Here is a 16,448-nt window from a genome sequence, read left to right as displayed (position 1 = left end):
GGCCCCTTTTTTTAGTGCCAGAGCTAGTGAAGAGAATGATACTGTCGTAAGTAATTCAGAGCACCTACAGTAAGTGCCTGTTCTGAATTGCTTTCTTGGGGAAGCCTCTTTTTCTTTCTCCACTGATAGAGAGGTCCTAGGGAGCCTGGGTTCCTAACTTAGTTGATTGCGTACTTGCAGTCAGGCTATATGAAAACAGCATTTCATGTAAAATTAACATTCTACAGTAAATGTAGCAAAAGCTATATTATAAAACACAACATTAAAAAACCACAGCCAGTTGCAGACTAAAGAAGGCTGATCTTCTTTCAAAATCTTATTTGCAAATTCCAATAAACCTCAAATATTTTGATATTGTAAAATGCTAGTGTTTACATTATTTTTCTATCCAGCTGGCATCAAGCTTACAGTTTAACATATGATTTACACTAATGTTTTGCCATTGGACAGACTATCAAACTTTCCTTACCAGGAAGATTCTTCTCATGAAATTTGCTTGTGTGTTGCGCTTGCCAACCCTCCGAGTAAGAGTACAATCCTCTGAAGGAACTGAAACATTTACAATGGGGTCAGGCTTTCTCCCCAAAGCTTAAAAGAGTGAATATTTTGTCAGTAATAGTGACTTTGGATGCATTTGTTTCACTTCAAGAGTGAAACTGGTTTTCCCAGTGAAAAAAAAGGGATAGCATAAGGAGAAAAAGAGAGGAAAAATATGCTTTTTATTTCTTACTTCCCCTTTCTTTCTTTCAATCAGCCCTTTCAATAATAGTTCTGATTTACAAGGTCAAATCAAATTAAGGAAAAGAAAGACACAGCCAATGAAGACAGTTATAAAATAATCAGCAGGTTCTATATACGTTTTCGTAAAATTAAAAATTTGATAAAATGAAAAAATCCTATGCTTATTACAAGTACCACAGAACATGCTCTAGCTTTCAACAATGAGAATAAAAATTTGTATTTCTGAATTACTTCAGGACTGATATGCATTATTTTCTCTTTTTACTTCATTTTACATGTACACTTACAGAAAATGCAGCTGATATAGCCAATCAGCTTCTGAATCTCACCGGTGAAGGGCAGCAGCTAACCTCAGACAAAGTAAATGATGTTGTGCAGAAGCTCAAAAAAATTGTGAATGATGAAGAAATTGATGAATCTCTGGGCTCTACCGTGGTGACAATTTTTTCCAATATTCTAACAAGTTCAGACAGTGTATTGGCAGCATCATCTTCAGAGTAAGTATTTCTGCATTTGAGACAAGCTTTTGAGAGCAACCTGCAAGGTGGAAGGATTCATCCTTCCATATATAGACAAATAATTGCAGTACAGAAGTCAAACTTTTCTGATTTCCATCAAAAAGAATTTTCCAAATTAAATATACAAATATTTCTTCTTGTACTAAAATTAATGTGCATGACAAAGATGAAGTAGTTGGATGGAGAAGAAGTCTCCTGATACGTGACACAGCATAGATCTAAGTATTGTTGGAAAATTATTTCAGGACTAGTGATATGTAGTCAGATAGTTTCTGTCAATCAAAAGCTTTTGTTTTCAACAGAGATGCATAAATTTACAACCTGATAGTCTCCTTGTGAATACACAGATGGGTGATAGAAACATAGTCAATAATAAGAGGATCATCTTAAATGCAGAGAGCATACAGAGCATTTTTTTTTTATTCAGTTTTTAGAATAATTTTATTTCTGTTTTTAGAGCTCTAAAAACTATTGATGCCTTGGCTTTAAAGATCCAGTTCACTGGACCATCCATGAGTATTTCAACACGAAACCTCGCACTTGGAGTGTCTGCTATGAACTCAACTTCATTCAAAGGCGGTTCTTTCAGTGTCAGTCCACAGAATAATGCATCTGATTTCCAGGTATGGAACAAGCCGTTGTATTTGAACGTGAAATGTGTGTGTTGTTCCAAGTGTGTTTACTATGGTTCTTACAAAACCACTTACAGCTCCTAGTTCTCCCCTACTTTCTATTTCCTTTTTCCTGCAATCATCCAAACAGATTAATGTAGTATTTCCTTGAGTGACAGGAAACCTCGATAAACTCACATGTTCCATATGGATGAAAAGTAATTTGCTTACAAATCCAGAACAGACTTTATCCTTTTTAGTTTTTTTTTTACTAATGAAAAGGGAAAATAATCTTTAACAGTCTGCTGTATTACCTGTTGTACACTAGCTAACAACTCCATTGATGCATTTCAGCTTCAGAGTAAGACACATAAATTTAGATATCTACATGTAGATTTATGCAGATACAATAGGTCTTCAACCTTCCAGTATAGTTTAAACACCTGCTGCTAACAGAGATCTAAGGCTGATCCAGTTGTCCACACACAGGTTGATACGTTTGTGCCATTTGGGATGTCCGAGGCAGTTCAAGACATTCATGTGGAGCTTGACCAGCCTAGACATGAAAAATAAAAGAAACACAGATCACTCAAAATGCAGAATGCTCTCCAGTGCTTCAGTATCTAGACAGGCTGTTATAGTTAAGATATTTGTCATCACCTCAAAAATATTTTTTCTTCTTTTTTCACATATAGAAAAGCTCAGACATCTAAAAGCTATGAAATAGCATTTGAGATGCACATGAGCACCTATTGGGATATTCCAAAGGTTCTGCTGAAATCAGTAGCAATGAGGTGCCTAGAATTTTTAAACTTCAGTATGTGCCTGTCTGCATCTTATGGCACCTAAATGCTTTTAAAAATGTAGTACGATGTATTTTTTTCAGTTATGTAAGAAGTCTATGACAGAAGTAATGTAATCTTAGTTTCCTAGGAGTCTAACCATTCAAATACAGTGAGCCTTACTTGGAGAAACACACAGAAAAGATTAAACAGAAAAATTAAAAAACCTACTGTTGTTTGGGCCAGAGGAACCAAATCTGAATCCAAACAAAAATGGCATTATGAAAACGGTTAAAGACTAATCACTAGAGTATAAGCATCTTATGGAACCAAATTAATTCCCACTGCAAATTGGCAAAACAACAATCATAATAAATGTTTGATCATTTTATAAAGTACTATGTACTGTAAAAATCAAAAACAGTAATGAAGACAGTGCTATAAAAAGTAGTAGTAATATAATAGGCTGTAGGCCTTTTACATGCTGTGTATATAGACTTTGGATCAAAACTCAAATGCTCGTTTAAATCAATACAAATGGATTTAATGTAATTGAGTTTTCACATTTTTATATTCATAGACTTTTTGGCTAAAATTTCTTTGAATCAATTTTATTAGACATTTTTGGTGATTATGAATCTACTTTTGTTTAGCTCTCTTATTAATGAAGCTCAGTAGCTGATTGTTCTTTGATTGTAATCAAAGGAACGTTTCTCCTCCAGATTTCATTCTGTATTTATGGAAAGAGGAAAGGAAAAATTCTGAAGTCAGGTTTGGGATGTTCGCATGTATAATAAGAATTACCATCTGTGGCTTGAGGACATCCAGGAATTTTCTTGCCCTGGAATCATTTATTATAGCACTGTCTAAATAATGATAAAATCCAAACTCCGTCAAATTATTTATAATGTTCCTATTGGAACATGAGTTTGTTCTCAGACTTTTACATTTCCAACAGCTGATTGAGAATTCTTAGCATCCTTCCTACCAGAAAAGTCTGCAGCGGCTGTGGTCACCATTAATATTTTCCATGCCTATCAGGAAAGATACTTGCTATCCCTGCTGGTAGGATATACCCTTGTGGAAGTCCAAGTTTTTCACCAGTGATGTGATGATCCATCCCAGGCTCATCAGGGAGCATTAAGCTCTTCAAGCTGTATGTCAGAATGTTTCCAGATTTTATTTCGTATTTTTTTTCTTAAAGTAGATATCAAGCAAATGTATCCATGGCAATTTGGAAAGATTCTATTTCAGTCCCCTGTGTCTTTATGTTTCTTGCCAAACCTTTGACTAAGTTAGCTTTTGGTGATTCATATTATTAAATTGTTCCTGTAATATATCCATACTTCTTTATAGAAGCCTTTTCCACTCTGTTTGCAGACAATACCTAATGGGACATCTTTATCACACACACACTTTCTGTTTAACGTGGCAGAATTATCCTTTGAAAACCTTTTATTCAACTACATTTAGCCCTGTCAGGTTCATATCTATGAACCACTTCTTATTAATTTCCAAAGGTGCCTGTTATTCACAGTAAATCAGTGAAAATTTGGAAGTTAAATAAATCTATCAGTAGCCTATGGCTTTTAACTTTCTATTAGCTAATAGTGCTTTTAGGATCATACGACTGATCATGAGAGGCATAAATACATGACCAAGTTGCCTCTGGAGAAGTCAGGAGTGTGAGTTTCCTTATCTCACAGTAAAATTCTTGAATTCTTTCACTATAGAGCCACTGTGAGATGGCTTGCTCCCCTTCCCTTGATGGGTAGGGTGGCACACCTTGAGTATGCCCTGGTGGGAAAGCATGCAGTCATAGAATTGCTGCCTGGTAGCTAATGAAATACAAGTTTGCATCCTCATTTATTTCCTGCTCACTTGTTACACCACTGTGCCATAGAGGGCTTTCAGCTGTCTGACACGTTGCCAGTATAGATTAAGCTTATATTGATGGCAGAAAGTGTCTTTTTTGTGCTACATAGCACGATAAATATAGAGAGGTGACACTGATCATTTCTAAAACACCCTTCTGTAACAGAGAAACTAGAAAAACTCATAAGAGAATTAATTCAGATGTGCAGATCAAGCCAAATAATACAACTCAAGAAAGAAGGATTCAGAGCATATTTTTCAGTTCTCAACATTGGTATGAGGAAAAGTATCTTGATGGTTACTGAAAATCATGATGACTGCCATTATTGCCATCTCATTATTTCCAAATCATCGTTATAGCAGTGGAGGAGTGAGTTTGTTTGTTTGTTTGTTTGTTTTGTCTAATACCTTCCTGTAACAGAAGGCTGATCTCATGCTGGAAGGGTGGGAAAACCTCCTAAGCCTTTTTTTTATTTATTTGTTGCATCAACTCTTACATAGGTACAGGTCATATTAGTGTTGATTGTTTCTAGTCCCATGTTTAGATATCTTTGTGTAAGGGTGTGAACCCGGTTGGATTGGACAATGGATGGTTTGGGTTTTGTTTGAACATGTTCTTCTGTTTATTTAACAGATAGATTTTGACAAGGATCAGACAAATGCCTTTGCTTCTGTTGTTCTGCCGCCAAGTTTACTGAAGAATTTAAGTCAAGATGAGTTTGAAGTTATATCCAGGGCTCAATTTACTTTCTTCAATAAAAATGGTCTTTTTCAGGTAAACTTTAATGTGGTTTATGTCATTTCAGTTTGGGTGAGTCAAAGGCAGCTGCTAAAAGTTTTCTGTAGTGTAATCATTTCACAGCATCTCATGAGTTGTAGGAATGAGAAGGTGATAGCAGATGTAGGCACTAGAGACAGTGTTATGTTGAGAGTGACAAAATAGCCAAAGTGCCCAAGCTGAATTAAAGTCAGTGATTTGACTGCAAATTCCTGTCACATGTGAGATGATGAACTTTTTCTCAGGGAACTTTTCTGTGGAAAACTGGATCCCAGCTGCTTATAATCAGAGTAAAGTAGCAAGGCCTCTTAAAGGGCATAACTTCTGTTAAAAAGCGTTAATATAGGTCCTTGATGTTCAGTGGAGCCAGGTTCTTTTCTATCAGAAGGGAATTTGGCCTATAACAGTGCCAAGTACTCTTTCTTTCTCTTTTCCTTAAAAGAGTTAGTTGGTACTCATATCCAGCTGACCACTTATATTCAGTTGGAAACTCTGGGCTTATGGTCATCAGCCAGAGAACTTTTTTTCTATACACACTATTCTTCTTTTCATATATGTGTTCTCATAAGCACACCCTATTTTAACATGGAATAAGGATAACAATACTTGTACCTGAAAACTAAAGGGACTCAGGTCAATTTGATTTTTTCTCCTTTGGGTCCCATCACATGGTAATTATAAATAGTTCCTGCACAGTAGATGCCAAAAAAATTAGGAAGAGTGCACAGCTTGGAAAAAACAACCAAAAACATACCTATTTTGAAAAAAAATGAGTTAATTAAGAAGGAAACATTGTTTCATAGTGAACTGTAGACTGAGCCTCAGAAGACTTGAGTTTGTTTTCCCATTAGTATTTCAAGTGACCTTTGGCTCTTGTGCATCCGCAGAACTCTGTAGTATTGTATTGTCCCTATATTATCGTTTTTATTGGCAGTGTATCCAGATTCTTCAGATAATCTAGGCAAGAAAATACCCATGACCCTCAGTTGCTTTCTGAAATACACCCCGAAGTATCTTTAACTATTTAAAATGGTATTCATTTTAAGCCCGCTTTTGAGAAAAACAGGACGGATATATTTGATAAAGAAACCAGAAGAATGCAGATGATGGCATAAAATCATATAAAGTCAGAATGTGTCCTTTAATGGTGCTAGCACGTGTTTCTAAGGGATACTTAATAAGACATTGAAAGGCAAAAACCAGGAAATTTTGCATCTATATTAGCAACTAAAATTCCTTCCATTCTTTTTTGTGTTTTTCAAACTATTCACGGGTGACATGTTCAACAGTCATAAGCAGTTATCTGTATTTTACTTTAATGCACACATTATTTCTATTCCTTTCTAAGGACAAGTAAGAATATATGAAATTGCCTTACCTAAAGAGACCATCTGATATTTATTTCTAGTTTTTGTTATCTGCTAGAGACAGAATCCACTGAAACCCATAGCAGTCTGTCCAAAGGCTTTCATAGACTTTGTCAGGTGTTGAAATTTAGGTGGTAGCCAAGAGGTTTTCTCTTGTTTGAATGCTCAAGAACTGTCTAGAAAAATGCATTTTCATTCCTCCACAATTTTTAAGTTTTTAGGAAATTATGTCACAAAGCTCCAGTATAATCTGAAATACTGTGTTTGAAAACTCTTGGATATGGTTCTTAAGAAACTAAATACTCTTCTCAGGATAATGTGCACTTAATAGCTGAAGCTATTCTGTCTCTCATGAGTGGTGGGATCTCATAAGCCCAGTGCCGAGCTGATACCTGACATTTCCTGGCCTGTATCAGAAATAGTGTGGCCAGCAGGAGTAGGGAAGTGATCGTGCCCCTGTACTCGGCCCTGGTGAGGCCGCACCTCAAATACTGTGTTCAGTTTTGGGCCCCTCACTACAAGAAGGACGTTGAGGTGCTGGAGCGTGTCCAGAGAAGGGCAACGAGGCTGGTGAGGGGTCTGGAGCACAAGTCTTATGAGGAGCAGCTGAGGGAACTGGGGTTGTTTAGCCTGGAGAAAAGGAGGCTGAGGGGAGACCTCATCGCTCTCTACAACTACCTGAAAGGAGGTTGTAGCGAGGTGGGTGTCGGTCTCTTCTCCCAAGTAACAAGCGATAGGACGAGAGGAAATGGCCTCAAGTTGCGCCAGGGGAGGTTTAGATTGGACGTGAGGAAAAATTTCTTTACTGAAAGAGTGGTTAAACTTTGGACCAGGCTGCCCAGGGAAGTGGTGGAGTCCCCCTCCCTGGAATTATTTAAAAGACGTGTAGATGCGGCACTTAGGGACATGGTTTAGTGGGCATGGTGGTGTGGGGTTGATGGTTGGACTCTATGATTTTAGAGGTCTTTTCCAACCTTAATGATTCTATGATTCTATGATTCTATCTTATCAGGCTAACAAAACCCCTAGACTGAAGGAATCAGGGCAGTTCAGGAGTTTGGCAGCCCAGACTTTTGGAGGGAAAGTGAGTGGCAATACATTTGACCTAAGATCTGCTGCAGGCAGTGACCAAGCTCCCCATAAGCTTCCCATAAGGCCAACCAGGCGTGTAACTATGCAGGTTTCAATGGAAGCTCATCAAAAGAAAGTAGTATTTCCAAAGCACTTCCATTTTAATAAATCATCAGTTTCCAAGGAAAATTTCTCTTTTGGAAAATTCTCAACCTGGTACTTTTTGACTGCAGGTTAGAAATGGCATTGCTCAGTGATAACATCAGTTTTCTATTTAAATCCCCATCAAATAAGACCTTGCAGAAAATATTATCTCCTACAGTATGTAACATTGCTTTGAATTTGTTTACTACTTCTTAGTCATTCATTGTAAGATGGAGGATGATTTAGCAACTATACACAGAAAACAGGTTATTCTCAAAAACTTTGCATCTACTAAAAAGGATAGTGTCGACAATAAGTAAGCTAGTTCATTCGTGTTTAGGGAAATGAGCTAATCGTATCATGGGTTGTTATCTGCTACATTGTTTGAGTTACAATTTTGTTGGCATCACACATAATGATTAAAAGGGAAATTTATGCCTTCTAACCTCTCTCTATAATTGTGCCTATATATGTTTATGTCTATAAGGAAAACAGGGAAACTTCCATGAGGCAAACCCATAATTTGATTTTATAAACATAATGTTCTTATATTGCGTGATCAAAAGTGTAGAAATGCTGACAACTTGTTTATTCTGGCACGCTGCAAAAATGAAACTGTGTACTCTGGCTTTTATGTTATGTGCTGTGTAAGCATTTATTATATTTTTCTGAATCTTTCAAAGGATGCAGAAAATCCTGCCAATTTGACCAGTTTTGTGGTGGCATGCAGTATTGGAAACATAACTATTCAGGATCTTCAGGATTATGTGAAGGTTTCAATTAAGCACACCAAAATTCAGGTAAGACAGGACTGATTATTCAGAGGAACAGGAATGTAGATTATATATAATAATAAAGGCTGAGCATATAGCCTGATTGATTTGGATGGATTTTGAGTAAGAACATAAACTCAAAAGGAAATAAAAACTCTAGAACAAAAGCAAGTAAGCAAAAAGTAAAACCAAATAACCTCTCCCATCCTCACACATTCCTACTCCGTTCATGATCTAACATTTATCTGAAAGACTATTGATCCTGCCACTCAGAGGCAATTTCTGTGCCAATAACTGTAGGCAAAACCTCTGTTCATGACCATGTTCGTGACCAGTGACCAGGGACACGATTTATTACACTGGAACTTTAGAATGATTTTAGAAAGTCTTTGATCAAATGGGAATTGCTTTGTTAATAGTTCCCCATGTTACTTTGTTGTTATATGGTTTTCAGCAAAGGAAGAATAGGCAGAACCATGTTGTTAAAAGATGACTACAATTCATTTAGGGAAATACAGACCAAATGCAACCTTTTAGCACATTCTGTTTCAGTTAAAAAACGTGAGCTTGACTCTGATCTCAGACATGTCAGTAGCTACTCGAAAAGAGATAATAGCACTAGAGAAGTTAAGAAAGAAGATACTAAAATGCAATACCTAAGTAAATTGTTTATGTAATGAGAACCTGGTTCATAATTTTCAAAGTCAATCAACTTTACCTTACATTTCATTATAATGATTATTTTAAAGTCAAAGAAAACAACCTCCACTTTAGACTCTGTAAAGACATCATACTCATGGATAACTTTAGTGAGACAATAAAACATTATTCTGAGGATGTGGAAAAGGAACAGTGCAGAGGAACAGTGCTCTAGATTTTATAATCTGGGCAGATCTGTCTTTCTAGCAGAGTAAGTACTAATTTGACACTAGACAAAATTTCAACAATCCGAATATTTATTCTTCTGCTTATTGAGTGAAAAGATATGTAGTAAAACATCTGTTGTAAATGTGTATGTTGATGAGATACATGTCTGAAGAGGTACAAAAGGTCTACTTTTAATGTATTCTTAGGAAGATCCTAAGCCTACCTGTGTCTTCTGGGATATGAATAAAAATGGTAAGTTTAAAAATACTGTCATTTCTTTTATGAGGGGAATAAAGGTGTCTAAGTTTTAAAATCAGTCACAGTCTTGGCTCTTTTTGAATCAGTCCTTGCAGAATTAGGTGAAAACTTTAGACTGTATCATTTCTAGTTAGTAAGGTCACTTGTAACAGCAGATGTTAAATATTCTTACTAAAAGTTTTGTATGTAAATTTGGTTAACATTTTAAATTTGTAAAGAAAGTTTCTCTACTTTTCTATATCTGGTAGCAGTTTTTCATTGATCTGTCTGCATGTGCAAATTAAATAGTAATTCTAATCAGACACATGAATGGTTCTTAGCATACTTTTAACTGGCTATTTAAAAAATGTTGGGTTATTTAATTGTGAAATTGTGCCTGTTACAAATCTTAAGCTGTTTTTTCTTCCGTGGAAGGTTAGGAACTACATTACACAAACTTCATTTAGACAGAGACTCAAAATGCACCTTGTAAATAGATGACAGTATGCACGATGAGGTCCCATATGGAGACACACATTAACAAGGCATCATTTTAGCTCATTCTTCATTGCTACTGCCTAACCCGTGTGTGATGTTAAACTCAAGATCTTCATCCTTTGCACAGACAAAGCCATTCTCTGGGATGACTTTCCAGATCCTTCTATTTTAGAGATCACTGCTGAGATGTTACTTCTCCTTGCCATGAAACAGAGATAGAGCAAAGAAGTAACTGTCCTTAGCAGTAGGATTTGAGGTGGAGGGGTTTAGTACAGAGAGTCTTGCAAGAAATAAAATTTACAATCTAAAGTTGTAGCTGAAAGCAGGAAATTCAGACAGAAGAACTGAGAAGAATGCAGAAGGATAAAAAAGAGCAAAAAAAAAAAGAACCTAGGAGGAAGCTAAACTTAAGAAGCACATCAAAGGAGAAACACGCAGGGACAAAACTATTATCAGTAGCTGCTCGAGTAGGGGAGAGTTTTAAGTGGTTTTGGAACACCTTCACAGTCTTTTGAGAGGTTCTGTCTTGAATTTGGGGTAAAGTTATAGGGCCAGTCGGCTAATTTGCTGGATTTTGTCTGGAGTTGTGCAAAAATGTCTTTAAAAGTTCAGAGAATATGAGCTATTTCACAAAATTAGTTCATATTTCAGCAGGAAAAAATGAAAGGAGAAGTAATCAGAAATACAAATTTTACTTTTTAACATTTATTTTTTAAAAATAAAATCTTTCTACTTATTTTTCAGAATGGCCTTTTCAGGTGGGGTGGGTAGGGGATAGTTTACTTATGTTTTTTCTTAAGGCCACAAATGATAATTGGGATTATCCGCTCTGACCTTCTGCATTACATGCTGCAGAGAAGAAGGGCGAGGCCCTCTGCTCCTGGGCCATAAATGCTTTCATGTGCCTGGGGATACATGAGTAGGAGGGAAGAAGGTGCAGACATCACATCAGTGGGGTAAAAAGGAGTTCTAAAACCATCTTATTGTTGGGTAAAACTAAGGTGTGTCTTAATGAGTGATCCACATAGCAGGTCTTATTCCTACCCCATTAACCAAAAAGCTCCCTACCTTTATTATAGACCTCCATATATTGCTTCTGCTCAGCAGTCCATTACTGGGACACTCATCTGGCGTGATTCTCTGCAGAAACTAGGAAATCTGACACTTGCTTCTTTCCTGATTGTTTTTAATGTTCACTCATTCAATTTGAGAAAGCACTTCCGCATTTGCACAAGCTGAAGTGAGAAATCTGTTAAAAGAGAGGGTGACATGAGTTTGTTGGAAAGTACGGTTTCTCCTGTTTCATTTCCACAGGTGGCAATGGTGGCTGGAACCCTGCGGGCTGCCAAGTGGATGCAGAGTCCAATGAAAACGAGACGGTCTGCTTATGCAACCACCTCACGCACTTTGGGGTCCTAATGGTAGGCAAACTCACCGTTCACCAAGTTATCTTTCCGAGGAACTGCAATGCAGTTTTTGACTTGGGTCAAGACAACTCTCATTTTTGTTACTTGGGTCATTCCTTATGCACACGATTTCTAATAATAATACATCATTTTCCCCCTTATTGTCATAAAGTTATCTTTTCATAACAAAATAGCTAGTGATAAGAATTCAGGAGCGAGGTAATGAATAAAGTTAGTAATGAAAGTATATTATAATTATTATTATGTTCTTTACAAGTGGCTAAATATTATAAAATAAAAAGTAAAATGTGCCCATAAGAGTATGCTAAATTTTGAAAATACTGTGCCACAAAAGACCTGGGGTTGAGACTTCTGAGTGATAGCAAAATACAAATAGCGTATTAAAACATCCAGCTTCAAAGCTGGGCATGGCTGGGTGAAAAAGAAAGTCAGGGACTGTAAAACCAACTCCTATTATTAACAATTCCTCTAGCGAAACAGAAAAAATTGATCTTAATGCGTCTTAAGGTGCAGGGGGTCCCTGTCATTTCCCTTAACAATATAATCTGACAAAAATTACCTGCAGCTAAGACAGGAGGGTGTAACAAGAGGGAAGTGAATGAGAAACAAGACTAGGTAGATTTGAAATTTCAAGATCAGGGAAGTGGGAAGTTGTTTGCAGAAAAAAAAAGTAGGAGAAAAAGTTGAGGTGCTGTTTTCAGAACAAAAAAAGAGAGACTCATATTGTCAGGGAAAATAGTCAGGGAAAGAAAAATGTCCTACAGTCAGTAAAACTGTTAATGAGGATGAAAAGTCAAAGGAGCGCTACAATTCCCTTTCATCCTGAGATTCAAGGGGCTAAATTGCCCCTTGCAAATTTAGGTTGCAAATCTGACAAGATTTATATTTATCTAATGTTAAAAAGTACAAAGCAATACCTTCTTTCGTGAAATGTGTAAACCCATGTTTGCTGTTTTCTTATAAATGGCTTTAATCAGCTTTGGGGATGCCTTGCAGTCAGGCCTTCTCTTGGAAGAAGTCTGCCCACTGAGGGCTGGTACAAAACGTGTAACTCGTACTCTGTCAGAGCCTTCAGCAAAGTCTCCAGTCTGGGTCGCTGGGATAGGTAGAGCACAGCCTATCAGGGAGATGAAAGAGGGAACCATATAGAGCACTTCAGCCTCAGTAGCGTAATTCCTCCAGCATTCAGGTGCCTCCAGCAATTTGCATGTGTGAAGTGTTTTCAAGAGAAAAAAATCCCAACATGAAAAAGAATACTGCTATCGTTTCTTAACATTTGGTGATTTTTTTATGCTCAGTAATGGGCTGAAACGTTTCTTTCCATCTGAAATTAACATTCTTCAGCCTCTAAAACATACCTGAAGAAAAGATGTTTGCTCCTGATCACAGCAATGCTGTGCAAGTATTTGGTTTTTGATTTAACTTGTTGCAGTGACACATAGGACTTAACCGCACAAGGGAGCCGCATGCACTGACTTTTTCAGCTTTGGCCTTCCAGAGCCTTCTTAATAAGGCTGCTCTCTTCACGTCATGCTCAGATGTAGATATGAAAAAGCCACAAGCTTTCTGTCTTTTTGCAAGCTAAATTGTGGTCTTGTTTCACTTTTCATCCTCAAAGGGAGAAAAAAAGGGCTTTCTTTAGGATACATTCAATGAGTCCCTTCTCTTCCCCAAACGCTTTTGTGGTAGTAGGAAATAAGGCACAAGTTCTTTGAATTTGGGCTGTGTTCCAATAGATTTTTACACAGTTTTGACCCTTTTAATTGCTTTTCCATTTGAATAATCTTTTCTGACTTTAATTTAGCTATTAAATTATTTTCAAATATCACTCTCCTTATATGTACAAACTGTCATATAAGTTTGGGACAGGGTGTAAAAAACTGCATACAGCTCCTTCCTTTTCCTATGAAGAATGGCAAGTTTTGTAGCGTTTTGTTGGTTTCTTTTGCTAGACAGTTTTGCTAGGGACAACAGTTACACTGACTATAGAATGGACACCATTATATGTTAGTATTTGCACACATTTACTCCACAGTGATATAGATCCAAACATTCTTATTTTTTTCTTGTCCTTAAAAAAGGAAATAACACTGGCATTTATTCTCAGACGGTACTATGTGGCAATTACAGTTGGACAGAAAACTGGAAAAAAAATCCTCAGAATGTTCCTGCTTCATTTCCAGGTTTTTTTGAAATGTTGTCTTTGTCACTATTTTCCTGACCAATTCTATTTATAACTATAGTTTGCATGTCAAAACAGACCATAAAACCAAAAAGCAGTATCTTGCCCTTGGTTTCACCCATAGATGATTAGCTACGTTGACTCTTACGAACTTTGAATAACAAGTAGTGATGTCAGAAACTCCCCAGAATGGTGCATATTTCAGTATGAATACTTTTAAATTACATTTTCTTAAGTCTTACATCTTCTTAAAGAGAGTTGTCTATAAGTGACGGAACTAAAAAGTTTGATAAGTGGAGATTTTTTCAGAGAAGGACATTTGAATTCCTGGTACTGAATTATAAGGATCAGTATCAGGCTCTGTCTATCTGCTGATCCCAGCAGTTATAGTACTTAAAGCACAATGTTTTCAAGAACTGTGGGAAGGAAGTGAGAGGTGTAACAACTGTAGACTAAGTATACTCAGTAAACATGAACCCTAATGTCAGGGTTATAGTGGTATTGCCAAAGTGCTTTTGAGTTTTACTTGACTGATTACCAAGAGTGAGTGTTGTGCTCATGGAAAAGGTGTTTGCTATAACTGATGCCTCTTCCTGCTCTCTCATGTAGGACCTTCAGAGAACCGTTACACAAATAGACCCACAGAATACCAAGGTCCTCACGTTTATCACTTACATAGGCTGTGGGATATCTGCTATATTTTCAGCTGCAACTCTTCTGACATATATTGCATTTGAGTAAGTATTAGTTCTGTTGAAAACATCAAAAGGAAGTATCTGTATGTGATGAATAAAATAAATTAGTTTTATGGTTGGTGTGGTTTATTTGCCTAGGAAGGGAAATTTATGTTTAAAAAAAAACCTCTGCAAAATCATGGTCACAAAGTTGGAAGTGGAAATTTTTTTCAAGGGCACCTTAAGTTCAGACTCTTTCCTCCTGTTTCCAATGCGTTGTGCTGCTCAGGCTGGGCAACAAGGCTAATGTGTCTCAAAATTTTCTCTTTTGGGAGTACAGTGTCCTCTAGATTCTGAACAGGTATGTATTATTTTAAAATCCACAACCAGGCTTTTTGTAACAACAAAGAAAAACTTGCCTGTGTGAGCATAACAAGTCCTAAGAATAAAAAGAGAAATTTCCAATTAGAAGAATTACATTCTAGAGCCCTTCAGAAAGAAGTGGGAAGAGAAATAAAATGAAGATAAATCATGGAGTGTTACAACAAATTCAACAGCAATCCTACTGAAATGTGAAAGTGACTCAAGGGAATGCAAAAGTTTTGAAGTGATACAGTTCTGTGAACAGTGAAAAGAGAAAATGAAGTCATATCGACACAAAGGAACCATTCTGCCTGTAACAGGACAGGACAGAGTAGCTGCTAAAGAAGGATAGTTTGCTGGGGGGGGGCAGGCAGGGCAAAGGGGGTTTTCGAGTTCTAAATTATCTCTTAATGATTGCATTCCTATTGCATTACCTATGGTATAATGTTCTGGTCCAAGATTGCAGAAGTTGTTGGCTTGCCCCTCGGTTCATACATTTCAATGTGTATCACTTAAAAAAGAAAATTGACTTGATTTTCAGTCTTCCTAAGACCCTATTAAAAAAACCAACAACATCCGCCCCCCCAAAAAACACCACCATCCCCCCCCAAAAAAAAAAAAACTGAAAACAACAGCAAGCACTGGACAATATATTCCAAAAATTAAGCAAAGATTAACATATAAAATTATCAGAGATGAGCTTCTGGCCACCTGTGTTTTGAAAGTTTTCATTTTCTTCAATTTTCATTTAAAGTACAAACCACATTGTATTGTATTTAATTTGAAAGGTTTTTAATAATAAATCAGTTGCTAAAATATTGTGACAGTTAATTAGCTCATTGAGGGCCCAAAGAAGTGCTGGCTTTCCCCCACGACATACAACAGAAGCCTTCAGTGATACCACACAGAAGTACGCATCACTATGCCTTATTGCCACAAAAGCTTATGGCTAAGAGATTCCTGTGCTTTTATTTACTTTGTAAACTGGTAAACCCGGCTGCTGTAAGTGGCTTGGGTGGTTGAAGCCAATTAATCATATGCACCTGTATTTCTCTCATTAGGAAGCTGCGAAGAGATTATCCATCCAAAATCCTGATGAATTTGAGCACAGCCCTGCTCTTTCTTAACCTGATCTTCTTGCTTGATGGCTGGATTGCATCGTTTGACATAGATGGCCTCTGCATAGCTGTAGCTGCACTTTTGCACTTTTTTCTTCTGGCCACTTTTACATGGATGGGACTAGAAGCCGTTCATATGTACATTGCTCTAGTGAAAGTGTTCAACACCTATATACGGCGATACATACTGAAGTTTTGCATCATTGGCTGGGGTGAGTTCAGTAGATGCAGTATTTACTTAGCATGTATTTTGAAATGATGCTATATAAAAGCTCTCTATCACAAATGCAGAGCAGAATCAAAATCAGCGTGGCGTTTCCTTCCCCCCGCCCCGTGGCAGTGCTGGCGTGCAGCCAGCCCTCTCTGTCGCCGAGTTCCTCTCTATAATTCCGTGCAATAACACCAGAACTGGCACCCTCCGC

The 16,448-nt window shown here is 37.1% G+C and overlaps 1 protein-coding gene across 1 annotated transcript in view; it reads left to right on the top strand.

The window, feature by feature from the left end:
- Positions 1-16,448, top strand: part of ADGRG6 (adhesion G protein-coupled receptor G6) — a 106,616-nt gene that overhangs the window by 76,542 nt on the left and 13,626 nt on the right. Inside the window, exons 12-19 of the mRNA XM_009281453.1 lie at positions 1,031-1,238; positions 1,717-1,882; positions 5,162-5,302; positions 8,571-8,687; positions 9,734-9,779; positions 11,577-11,683; positions 14,481-14,608; positions 15,970-16,238. Coding sequence (XP_009279728.1) covers positions 1,031-1,238; positions 1,717-1,882; positions 5,162-5,302; positions 8,571-8,687; positions 9,734-9,779; positions 11,577-11,683; positions 14,481-14,608; positions 15,970-16,238 — 1,182 coding nt within the window. The remainder of the gene's footprint in view (positions 1-1,030; positions 1,239-1,716; positions 1,883-5,161; positions 5,303-8,570; positions 8,688-9,733; positions 9,780-11,576; positions 11,684-14,480; positions 14,609-15,969; positions 16,239-16,448) is intronic.

Source organism: Aptenodytes forsteri, unplaced genomic scaffold (genome assembly GCF_000699145.1).
Source record: "Aptenodytes forsteri isolate BGI_AS27 unplaced genomic scaffold, ASM69914v1 Scaffold82, whole genome shotgun sequence".
In the NCBI taxonomy this organism is placed as follows: Eukaryota; Metazoa; Chordata; class Aves; order Sphenisciformes; family Spheniscidae; genus Aptenodytes; species Aptenodytes forsteri.
Note: the sequence above shows the minus strand (reverse complement) of the source record. Positions and strands in the feature narration are given on the sequence as shown.